This window comes from Mandrillus leucophaeus, unplaced genomic scaffold (genome assembly GCF_000951045.1).
Source record: "Mandrillus leucophaeus isolate KB7577 unplaced genomic scaffold, Mleu.le_1.0 Scaffold14, whole genome shotgun sequence".
Classification (NCBI taxonomy): domain Eukaryota; kingdom Metazoa; phylum Chordata; class Mammalia; order Primates; family Cercopithecidae; genus Mandrillus; species Mandrillus leucophaeus.
In genome coordinates, this window is record NW_012101365.1 from 3346269 (window position 1) to 3359052 (window position 12784).

Sequence of the window (12784 nt, forward strand, 5' to 3'; positions counted from 1 at the left end):
CACTGGGTCCCTCCCATAACACGTGGGAATTATGGGAGCTACAAGATGAGATTTGGGTGGGGACACAGAGCCAACCATATCAGGGTATGTAGTGGTGTCTCATTATATTTTAAGTTTGTATTTTCCTAATAACTAAGGGTGCTTATTTCTCTTACAGGCCATTGAGATAAATTCTTTTGAAGCACCTATTCATCTTTTGCCCATACTGCTTTATGTACTTAGAGGCTATATAAGTTGCATTAACATTTAGAACTGTATCACATTGGCCGGGTATAGTGGCTCACACCTGTAATCCCAACACTGTGGGAGGCCGAAGCAGAAAGATCACCAGGTCAGGAAATGGAGACCATCCTGGCTAACATGGTGAAACCCCGTCTCTATTAAAAATACGAAAAACAATTAGCTGGTCATGGCGGCGGACACCAGTAGTCCCAGCTACTCGGGAGGCTGAGGCAGGAGAATGGCGTGAACTTAGGAGGCAGAGCTTGCAGGGAGCCAAGATTGCACCACTGCACTCCAGCCTGGGTGACAGAGTGAGACTCCGTCTCAACAACAACAAAAAAAAGAAAAAGAATTGTATCATATTAAATGAACCTTTTTTTAAAAAAAACTTTTACTATTTTGAGGTGCCCCTATTTATCTCTAGTAAGGCTTTCTGTCTTAAAGTGTACTTTGTCAAAAACTTACATTAGCTATAACAGTTTTCATTTAGTGTTTGCATGTTTATCTTTTCCTATCCTTTTACTTTCAACATATCCATCCTTACAATGAAATCTCTCAGCTATTGTTGAAATCTCTCAGCCTGTTGAACTCTCTGTTATTGTTTGTCTGGAAAAATGTCTTTATTTCCCCACCATTTTAAAACATTAATGCTGGGTATAAAATTCTAGGTTAGCAGAGTCCTTTCAGCACTGCAAAATGTCCATTTCGTTGTCTTCAGTTGTTTTTGTTGAGAATTGCTGCTTATTTGAAAGTGGCCTTTTGCCAGGCACGATGCACCTGTAATCCCAGCACTTTGGGAGGCAGAGGTGGGATCACTTGAGCCCAGGAGTTCGAGACCAGCCTGGGCAACATGGTGAGAGTCTGTTCCTATAAAAATTTAAAAATTAGCCGGGCATGGTGGCACATGCCTATAGTCCCAGCTACTAGGGGGCTGAGGTGAGAGGATTGCTTGAGCCTGGGAGGTCAAGGCTGCAGTGAACCAAGATCTGTCACTGTACTCCAGCCTGGGTAACACAGCGAGACCCTGTCTCAAAAATAAAAGATAGGTGGTCTTTTTTCTCTCTACTTTGAAGTCTTTGTCTTTGGTTTTCAGTGCCTTTACTATGATGTAGTTCAGTGTGGGTTCTTTTTATTTATCTGTTTAGGGCTCATAAAGCTTTTTCAATCTGTGGCTTGATGTCTCAAGTTTGGAAAGTTCTCTGTTTCATATCTTCAAAACTGCTTCTGTTCCATTAGATCTCCCTCTCCTTCCAGGATTCCAGTTACACTTACACATTTTCTCACTGTATCTATTTTAACCCGTCTTCTGCACTTTAATATTTTTGACTTTCAAAGCTCTATTCTGGATAGTTTCTTCTGACCTATCTTCAGCTATGTCTAATCTGCCATTAAACCTACCCATCGACCTCTTATTTTTAGTTATCCTGTTTCTGTTCTAGATTTTCTCCATGGTTCTATCAAATTTCATATAAATGTTTTATAAGTACCTGACCAAAAATTACATAGTATATGTATAGTTTCCAGTTCTCTAATGAATTAGAATTTTTAGTCTCATTGAATACAGCAGTAGTAACTATTTTAATATCTGATAACTCTCTCATGCGGAGTCCCTATGGATCAATCTATTGTCTATTGCTTTTGTTGGTTCTCATTCATGTTGTGCCGTCTCTTCCTGAGCCTATTTTTAAAGGTGTGTAGACACTATATTTGAAAACTTGTTTACAGATATAATTGAGGCCTAGGGTGTTGTGTTCCTCAGAAAGAATTTATTATAGCTTCTGCCAGGGCCTGGAAATACTGGTAAACAGAGATCATCTCAATCCAATTTAATGAGGATTCTCCCTCAACTAGTTTATGGCATCTACTTCCTCTTCATCCTTCCTCCTAAGATGACGCACTTTGGGGTCCCAACACAAGGCAAGGGGATTTGCCAGCTCCTCTTTGCAGGCCTTGAATCCCAAATTTTGTCCTCTGTCTTGGGAGGCTCTGGGAACTGCCCCTACTCCCCATCTCGTCCTGATCAACAAAGGTAGGCTTGTAGAAGCTATGTTGGCACACCACGGCCTTGTCCCTCACGCCTAATTAGGCCCTTGGATACTTCATCCATTTGGGCTAATTTCTTTCAATCAGGAATTTGGTTGGTATTCAGAACCAGTTGGTCAGTCTCTATTACATTGTAAACTCGGGAGCTGGATGGAGTGTCAGAAAGCAAGGAGGGAGAATAAAACATATGTGCAGAAAATAGCTGAGAAGGAGACCCTGAGAGCTCTTCAGGTTCTTCCTGGGGTCTGGAATCTATACTTGTGCTCATCAAGACTTTCCTGTGCCCTCAGAATCAACTCTCCTTTCTATGCTTAACCTAATTGAGGTAGAGGTTGTGTCCTTGCAACCAAACATCATAATATAGTTAGGAAGAGACTAGCGTTTAATTTTTCTTGTTTGTTTTAAGACTACACACCACTGTTACTAATGGCTTGAGAGGTAAAAGGATAACCCAATCAACAGTAAACACATCTTCAAACGACTATCAAGGTAAAAGTCTGATTTAGAGATCACCTTCCATTGTTTCTCCGCCAGGCATTCTATGGGACTTCCAGAACCACTTTACCACCAGAATCACTTATAAGGCACACTCAAAATCTGGTAAAATACATGTGAGCAGGGAGAGCATGAGCACTTGAGGGCGGTCCAGCCACATAGCTCTGCAAAATGAGGTGGGTGACAAAGTGGGCTAGCACCAGGACATCTAAGGACATGCTATGGTTAATGATAATGATGGTTAAGTTCATTCTAAATAGGACTAAATGGGAAGTTTGCCAAAAAGGAAGAAATTCAGGTAAAGGGACCACGCACCAGCACACAATAGTGTGAAAGGGCAACCCATGTCATGTCACCTGCTGCAACTTCAAGATAAGTATCTGAACACCTGAGCATTGCTCAGCATTCCTGCATTACCTAGAGATTTAACTGTACTCTTCAAGCTTTTCAATAACTGAATCAGATGGAAGAACTCTACAGCAAATGATAGTTCATATTGCTTCAGACACTCATCTGAGAGAACACATTAGCAATCCACTAGAACAGTGGTTCTCCAAGTATGGTCTCAGGACGAGCAGCGTCAGCATCACCTGGTGATGTGCTAGAAATGCAAATTACTGGGCCCCACCCTAGACTCACTGAATCAGAAACTCTAGGCCGGGTGCAGTGGCTCACACCGGTAATCCCAGCACTTCGGAAGGCTGAGGTGGGTAGATTGCTTAAGCCCAGGAGTTTGATACCAGCCTGGGTGGGCAATAGTGGGACCTTGTGTCTACAAAAAATAGAGAATATGGCCAGGCGTGGTGGTGTGCAGTATGATCCTAGCTACTTGGGAGGCTGATGTGGGAGGATTGCTTGAGCCTGAGAGGTCAAGGCTGCAGTGGGCCAGGATCATGTACGTCACTGCACTCCAGCCTGGGTGACAGAGAACAAGACCCTGTGGAAGGATAGAAGGAAGGAAAACAAACTCTGGAGGTGGGGACAGTGAATCTGTTTTAATAAGCTCCTCAAGAGATTCTGATACATGCTAAAGTCTGATCTAGAATAAACCCTTCTCACAGTGTGATTCTGCTTAGACTTTTATTAAAAACTAGATCTCTTGGGAACCAGCTCAGACCTTTTGAAGCAAAATCTGCAGTGTCGTGGAGCCCAGATTCCACACAGCTACTAAGCACTCCTGGTGACTCTGATGCACAGCAGGTTTCAAATACCACCCATTAGATTATAAACTCCTCGAGAGCAGGGACTGTCTTGTTCAGTTTACTTCTAATTGTTGTGCCGTAAGAGACACTCAGTGAAGGTTTGTGAATGATAGCTAGTTCCACATCAACTTGCCCATCATGACAGCAATTTGTGCCAAGGCTGCTTAGGAGTATGGCAGAACTGTAGAGGTATGTGTTTATCCATCCCCTTTCTTGCCCTAATAAAGATTTTGCTTACTTAAAAACGGTCAGCAGCTTGTTAAGCATAGCTGGATTGTCAACTGATGAATGAAAGTCATCTTTGTTTTAAGCGATCTGGTTGTAAAGAAAGATAACTATGGGTTGGGACAGCTAGAGGTAGTTTGAGGTACCTCAACTACCTAGCGGTGAAGTTCAGATTAATTTAAGCAACGTTGACAGACGTAACTGTTAGCCTAGGGGAATACGATCCGTTTGGAAACGCTATTTTGGCAAGAAAAGAAACTTCTGTTAAGAGATGGCTTTCAGCACCTTCACCCTTTGTTTAGTTTTGTCAGCCGAGACAACAAGGAATGAGACTTTCTGAATTCAGGCTCCTTAGAGTTACCACGAAACCCACCAAATCAGTCTAAACTAAGGGCAAAAGCTGACTTCTCAAAAAGTTCAGCTCTTTTAGGTTTTATAAGCAACAACTCTGAGACTAAACTGAAATGATTAAGGAAGCATCACCACCACCACCCCCGTCCAGAAATTAAATAATTGACCTTACAGACACACATATTTCAATTAATGTTCCATTTTTTAAAATCACCAATTTATTTTTCTACCCAATCCAGTATCAATGATATACAAAAGGATATAAACAGACTATCATGAATATTTATAGGATGACACACCGAACAATTACCAAGGAACAAATCCTGCAAAATAACAAATTGTTGCTTATCCATGTCCACTCAACTATACAAGGTTTATTTCTAGGACAATTTCCCAGTTCTCTGGGAAAGAAGTTCTGTGGATTTATACCTTCCATAAGGGTCAAGCAAACATGCTAAGAGCTGATACCATCATGTTTTTATACTAACAGCCGAGAAAGGTTTTTGAAACACTCTCTTTCAGACCAATGTTACAGCATCAGTGGGCTCACAGACAGGATGTGACTTCATCAGAGGAAATGCTTCTCTCCTCTTGGTCTCCCTAAGGTCCTCCTCCTAGTACGCAGGAGGAGCTCCCCATAATAACACCCTAGTTCCAACAGATGGTGTGTAGATTATCCACACACAATGGGAAAAAGAAAACCCCCTTACCTACTAAATAGAATACAGATCTGGGGAGGCAGTTTCCAGATCTTCAACAGGCAGACATTATGCAGCCTGTATTTAGTACACAGCATATTCTCTTGAGAGAAAACAGGAATGAACATTCTCAGAAACATTCACATTGCTCATCAAATGTAGTTTTACCCAAAGTATATAGGAAATGGCAAAAACCTAAACCTAGCTGGACATTTTATACAAGTAAGTCAAAGTTCAAAGGAATCATCCTATCTTTATTCTCAGAAATCCAATGGGTTGAATACCACAGTTCTTCTTTAATGGAAGCAGAAGATTCGAGTCCTTGTCTCCCAAAATGCCTCAGCCAGGGTCAGCACAGAGAGTGGAATATAAAAAGCTTAATTGTGTTAATACATGGAATACAACAGTTCTCAGTCAACCTAGCCACAATTTTCTGTCTTGGCCATCTATAAGAAATGACTACATTTGAAATTCAACTTTCACATTCAACAAAAGAAATCAATTCAGCTTCAGACACAAAGCAAAACCAAAAACAAAAAACAAATGGCAATAGCCTACATATCTAAACACTTGACAATCGGGGAACTGTCCCACAGAGATACGCTCAAGGCCAGTAGCACCCATTTATAATTTGGCATGTACTGGTTGAAGGGGCAACAGGACCCAGAGCTAAAATATTCAATTATAAAGATATAATAATACATTGATGCATCAGACAAAAATAGACATATATGATACCACATTAAAGATTCATATACAATACTGTGCTGACTTTAAAGAAAATATTTTGGGACACTAGAAGGAAAAGAATTACAAAGGAGCATTTCAGTCCAAAGCTAGTCCAGTGAATATCTATGACTAGGATTTCCAATCTTTGATCTCCAAAGAAGCTGATCTAATAAATTCCAACAATACTTCGTTCACATTTGGGACACACAGCATACTTCCAAGTACAGTAATCCCTCTGACGTTTCGGTTTCACTTGCTATTTGATGACTAAGTTGTTTCTGACTATAAAGATCTTCCTATTTTAATTAGCCATTTAACACTACAGAGGCTGCTCCCTTTGAGAGACCAGACAAGTTTCACAGAATTTGATCTAATGAAGATGAATGGTGGGGAAAAAAGGGAACATTTCCTGGGTTTTTTTGCAAACCTTTTTCTCTTGCTTGAAAAACTCTGCAATCACTTAATGTTTTGTTCTGGGAAAAGAAAGCAAAACTAGCTGGGAAAATACCCATATATTAATACTCGGTGTTTACTAGCATGATACAAAATAAATTCATAGATGTCAGTCAATTGTTTCTTAAAGATCAAATGTGAATTTTTAATCTTGTAACTTAAGAACTGAGTTTTTCCACATTCCTTTATATAGAGTTAGCATCTGTAAACTGAGACCCTTTTTTGGGTAATCATACAAATTTAATTTGTCCCTGGAAACAAAAACACAACCTAACAGATTAACAAAATATGTCCTTTAGACAATATTTTTTCCGTGAATTTTGCTGCACTGTTACCATTTTTATCCTTCAGTAAATGAAACTACACTTAAAAAGTTTATGTATTTTGAGTTTACAAAGAGCTAAACTCTTAATTAAGAAGACTATGAAGTCAACCTATACTCATTTCAGAACTGGCTTCCCTCTTTTCAAAAGTAAATTCTAAAAGTTTTTTAGTTATTATTATTAAGTTATATGAGCTAAAGACATTTCGACTGCCTTCAATGCTTCTGTAAAATTGAATAAAGATTTTATTATACCACACACACAAAAAGCAATTGGTACAGAAAAGGCAGTTTTCAGTTATTCTGTTGAGAATTTCTTTCCATGATTTCTCCCATTAAAGTATAGTTTTCAAAGCAACCACCACGACAAAGGAAGCATCTAATTAGTCTGTTTTCTTCTGATCCAAGAATGCTGAACATTTACTGTCCCATCTGTAGTTGTATCAGCAGTGTAATGAACACAGTTTATATTACTTAACTATTCTTTGAACTCCAAGAACTGTTGAAGTCTTTTCTGATGTTCTGCAGATGCTTGCACAGCACTAAATGAAACATAAATTCAAAGCATAAGCTTTATTTTACATTAAGCATATTAAGTGAACCACAGAGCACAGAGTCAATATTTTTCAAAACAATTAAAAATGAATAGAAATCTTCACTTCCTTAGTATTTCTGAAAAAGCTGGATGAAAAGTCTTTTTAATCTAATGAAGAGGAGGGCTTGTATTCAGTAATGGCATGCTTCTATCTTCTAAAAGACCAAAGCAAATTAAGACTGACAAGTGAAGGCATTGACTTTAACCTGCTCTGCGATGGAACCTGCTGTGCAGAGTTCCAGGCCTTGCAGTAGATTTTCTGGATTTTATTATTTTATTTAAACCAGATTCCAACATTATCTTTGAGCTGCAGAGTATCTGAACTGCCTTCAATACAAAATCCTTTAAACTTAAATGTTTGGTTAAAACACAATAGATTCCATTAATTACTTTCAACGGTAACAGCTTGGTGGTTTAGATTTACTTCTCCCTTTGAACATAAGTTATGTTTTAGATGGGAACACTGAGTTCTCTCTCCACCCTCACCATCACAAAAATATATTACCTTGACAAAATTAGGGCAAATATATACTGAAAGTAGTATAACACTTCCTCTTAAGCTTTTGGGCAAAAATTGAATATAATGAAAGATTCCGGTTTTCTAGTTCTTGAATAGGTCACCGCTTTTTAAAGTGCCAAAACAGTCTTATTTTAATAATTTTGTTATGAGTCGTCCTAAAATGTCTTATAGACATCTTTACTTTCTTGAACCATGTACCCTCTAATTGAACCATTTCAAGTATTTTACTGCACAAAGATGCCCTCTAGGTGCTAGTGAGGCTGTCTTCTCTAATTTAATGGCTCTGAAACTCTCTCAAACACCAAATCTGTGACTTTTCCATTACATTTCTCTCTGCTAGCAGGTAGTAAAGTGTCCCTTACAATTTACTGTTAGTACTCCTGACTCTAGTAGCAATCTCTGCTCCTCAAATAAATTTTCATATGGGCCAGACATGGTGGCTCACACCTGTAATCCCAACATTTTGGGAGGCTCAGGCAGGAGAACTGCTTGAGCTCAGGAGTTTGAGGCTGCAGTGAACTATGCTATGATCCTGTCACTGCACTATAGCCTGGACAACAGAGCAAGACTCGGACTCAAAAGAAAATTTTTTTGATATGTTATAGGTTGGAAAACCAGAATTAAATTAGCCTAAATTAGGAGTAAATGGGAGGTGGCAGGGAATGGGGAGATGTAGGTCAAAGGATAGAAAGTTGCACACATGGCCGGGCGCGGTGGCTCACGCCTATAATCCCAGCACTTTGGGAGGCCGAGGCGGGCGGATCACAAGGTCAGGAGATCGAGACCACAGTGACAACCCGTCTCTACTAAAATTACAAAAAATTTGCCGGGCGCGGTGGTGGGCGGCTGTAATCCCAGCTACTCGGGAGGCTGAGGCAGGAGAATGGCATGAACCCGGGAGGCGGAGCTTGCAGTGAGCCGAGATCGCGCCACTGCCCTCCAGCCTGGGCGGCAGAGCGAGACTCCATCTCAAAAAAAAAAAAAAAAAAAAAAAAGAAAGTTGCACACATGTAGGATGAACAAGTCTAGAGACTTAATGTATAACATGAGGACTATGGCTAACAAAATTGTATTGTACTAGGTTTTTTGTTAAATAAGCAGATTTTAGCTGCCCTTGACATACACACAAGAAAGTAACTATGTGAGATGACAGACATGTTAATTTACTTCACAACAGTAAACATTTTATATGTAAACCCCATGTTATAAATCTCAAATATATACAATACAATTTATCTTTTAAAAAATGAGTAAATAGTGTTGAATGAATGTGTCCAATGAGTAGCCTGTGTTTGTTAGTTGATTTTCAGACCTCAAGAGCTAACTTCATTTATACCTAGTTCTCAGAGGTAGAGCTTTGAATAGTGAATAATCAGGTATTATACAGTAATAAGTATCATGATAATGCAGACTGCACAGTGGGCTTTACCTATGTATGATCCATTTTATCTTTACTAACAACAAATGAAACCAAGTGGGTGTGAGAACGTTCCCTTTCATGGGGACATAAGCTGTATCAGAAAGATTCAGAAGTTAGGGGAAACACCAGTCTATTGGTTAGGAGTACAGACACTATAGACAGAACACTAGGGTTAGGAAGATTTGCATCTGAATCCTGGTTCTGCAACTCACTACCTGCATAATCTTGGGTGAGTTACTTAAAACACTAGGAAACTTGCTCACAATCACAGATAGCCAATGATGTAAGCAGACAGAAATCCAGATATTTTAACTCCAGATCTAACATTCTTTCCACTATACGACATTATCCTACATTTGTACAAATAGCCTCCACTGATTTTATCAACTTTGACGCATATATAAAATATGGCTCTTTTCAGAGAAAAGAAACTAAGGCAGAATTTCCTTCTCACAATTTTTATTTTATTTGTTTATTTATTTATTTATTTTTGAGGCAGGGTCTTGCTCTGTTGCCCAGGCTGGAGTGCAATGGTGCAATATTGGCTCACTGCAACCTCCACTTCCCGGGGTTCAAGTGATTCTCCTGTGTCAGCCTCTGGAGTAGGTGGGATTATAGTTGCCTGCTGCCACACTCAGCTAATTTTTGTATTTTTGGTATAGAAGGGGTTTCATCATGTTGGCCAGGCTGTTCTCAAACTCCTGACCTCAGATAATCTGCCCACCTCGGCCTCCCAAAGTGCTGAGATTACAGCCGTGAGCCACTGCGCCCGGCCTATTCTCATAATTTTTAATCAGTCATCTATATCTCTTTTTTTTTTCTTTGAGACAGAGTCTCACTCTGTTGCCCAGGCTGGAGTACAGTGGCACGATCTCAGCTCACTGCTACCTCCACCTCCTGGGTCCAAGCGATTCTCATGCCTCAGCTTCCTGAGTAGCTGGGATTTCAGGTGAGCACCACCACACCCAGCTAATTTTTGTATTTTTAGTAGAGATGGGGTTTCACCATGTTGGCCAGGCTAGTCTCAAACTCCTGACCTCAGGTGATCTGCCCACCTCAGCCTCCCAAAGAGGTGGGATAACAGGCATGGACCACTGTGCCTGGCCTATAGCTCTTTCTCATCTAATAAATCCCTATGCTCCCCTTTTCTTCTTGCCGTTTTTCCCCCAGGGCAATGTTACAGTCCTGCTATTTATCCAGCCACTGATTAAGCTGGCTAAAGCTGGCAGGAACTTCAAATTAATCTCGCATACAATGTCCCCCCTGCCTGGCCATGAGCACAGTCAGGCAAGGTCTACAGGTATGCCCTTCTCCTTGCTTTTGTTCTATCATTAATATACGTCATATTTATTTCATTCTTTACATTCATCCGTATTTTCTGAATGTGTCCTACATATTAATTTATATCTTGGAGGCAGTCTAGTGTTGTAGATAAAGATGAAAGATTTTTAAGAGTAAGAAAGACCTGATTTCAGGTTTATGTTTGACATGCACTAGATTGTGCTATCAAGCAAGTTTTAACATCTCTGTGCCTCAGTTTTCATATCTGTACAATTATGATAATTTCTACACTTCACAGGGTATTTGAAAAGAGTAAATGAAAAAACAAAGTTCTAAGTGAATTGTCGAATAGCATTATCTGATAAAACTTTCTAGAATTAGGGAAAGATTTTATACTTCTGTTATCCAATACATTAGCTACTAAACATATGTAGTTATTAAGTACTTCAAATGTGGCTAGGGTGACTGACAAATTGAATTTTTAACTTTATTTAACTTTAATTTAAATTGGAAGTCTTAAACTATTCATTGATTGCAAACAAAAACAGCAGAGCAATCTCTCGTGTCTTCTAAAGTTCATTTATAATTATGATAAATATAAATATAGTTTAGTTACTAAGCTAGTATCCCTCATCCTGCCTAGCTAGATCATTTCACAAGAGGAAAGCAGTAAACATCAATAAAACTAAATATAAACAGGCTTGGCATTTGTGGTTTTCTCTCTGGTTCTGTTTCTCAAGGTGTTGTGATCTGTCGGTGTTTTTCCAGCATGAATCACAAAGCACCAGGGATTCATTTCTGGAATACTTTGCTCACCCCAAGTCTTCAGTTTGCTGACCAAGATATAACAACAGAATTGTTTTAATACACTTTTCTGGAAAGGTATCCGGATTTTCTGCCCTTTTTTCTCCCTTAAGATCTTTTGGTAATTAAAATATATATATATAATTAAATTTGCTGCATTTATAACTTTCTGTCCTCTTTTGTCCATTTGAAAGAAATCCCCAAAGCTTTAGGATGGGCCAAATATTAAAATATAAATATTAAGTCCATATCCAAGCTGTAAGTTTCCAATGAGAATCATCGAGGTCCCAAGAGAACACTTTCAACACATGAGCCTCATCATTCCCACACCTGTTTCTAAGGAAAGTTCCCCAGAAGGGGTCTCATCATGGATCAAAACAGGTAAACTTACTTCAGATGTTCACCAAATGTAGTAGTTATTCGATAGATGGCAGTTTTTAGTGATGCTCTGAATGCAAATCTTAATGTTTTATATGAAGTATCCACAAGGCTTCCTGAAATCCGGGGTGGTTTACTGGAAGCATGAGGAAGCTTAAAGTACTTGTCGACTGCCTACACCAAGAAAGAAAACACGTCAGTTTAGATTATAGAGAAAGTCAACCTAGGCCATGTGCTGTGGCTCCCATGTGTAATCCCAACACTTTGGAAGGATGAGGCGGGAGGACTGCTTGAGCCCAGGAGTTCCACCGTACTCCAGCCTGGGCAACAGAGATCCTGTCTCAAAAAAATTAAATTAAATTAAATTAAATTAAATTAAATTAAAAATTAAAAAGAAAAAAGTCACTTTAGTCCAAAGAATTAAGATTTGAGATAGATACAAATGGATATATACAGAGAGATATATACATATCTATAGATATGCTATAACACATTTCTTATTGTAGATCACAGTCAAAATAGTTTTCATAAACAATGCAATAGGGAAGCTCAGCTACTATGACAGCTACCAGGCCCCCCACAAATCCAGACTTGACCTCAGAAATGAAGCTATCATTCAATAGCCTTGAAAATGCAAAGCCTGAAGCCAAACACCGATGTCCTACTCTGCTTATGATGTGTGACAGGCAGGAGGAGCTTTATTAAAAGACCTCAGCAAAAAAAAAAAGACCAAACTTCACACTTTATAGAAATAGCTATTCACTAAATAGTTTATCTTCCTTTTCAATTCAAATAAGGCATTTATGAGCAATGACAGATGATACTGTTACATCATGAGGTCCCCATGGAAAAATAAACTGACAAGATATAACGGTATAAGCATACTATTTATAGTTATGAATGTAACCACCAAAAGAACTGAAAACAAAAATAATTAAAATTATATTTGCCATCATGTTCTTAATTTCAAGAGCTCTTTAACATCATCTGTTCTTTTTTAATAGCATCCTATTTTTGTTTCAAAGATGCAATATCCTTTATTTCTG

At 39.0% G+C, this 12784-nt stretch overlaps 1 protein-coding gene across 3 annotated transcripts in view; it reads right to left on the reverse strand.

The window, feature by feature from the left end:
- Nucleotides 1–4721: 4721 nt before the first annotated feature.
- The window catches only part of NDC1 (NDC1 transmembrane nucleoporin), a 67445-nt gene continuing 59382 nt past the window's right edge, over nt 4722–12784 (reverse strand). For 2 of the 3 annotated variants that reach the window (XM_011973795.1, XM_011973793.1), the window contains 2 exons: nt 11752–11912; nt 4722–7282 (listed from right to left, as the gene is read on the reverse strand). In XM_011973795.1, coding sequence (XP_011829185.1) covers nt 7219–7282; nt 11752–11912 — 225 coding nt within the window. In that variant the 3' untranslated portion in view covers nt 4722–7218. The remainder of the gene's footprint in view (nt 7283–11751; nt 11913–12784) is intronic. The other variant, XM_011973794.1, reaches the window with a different exon arrangement.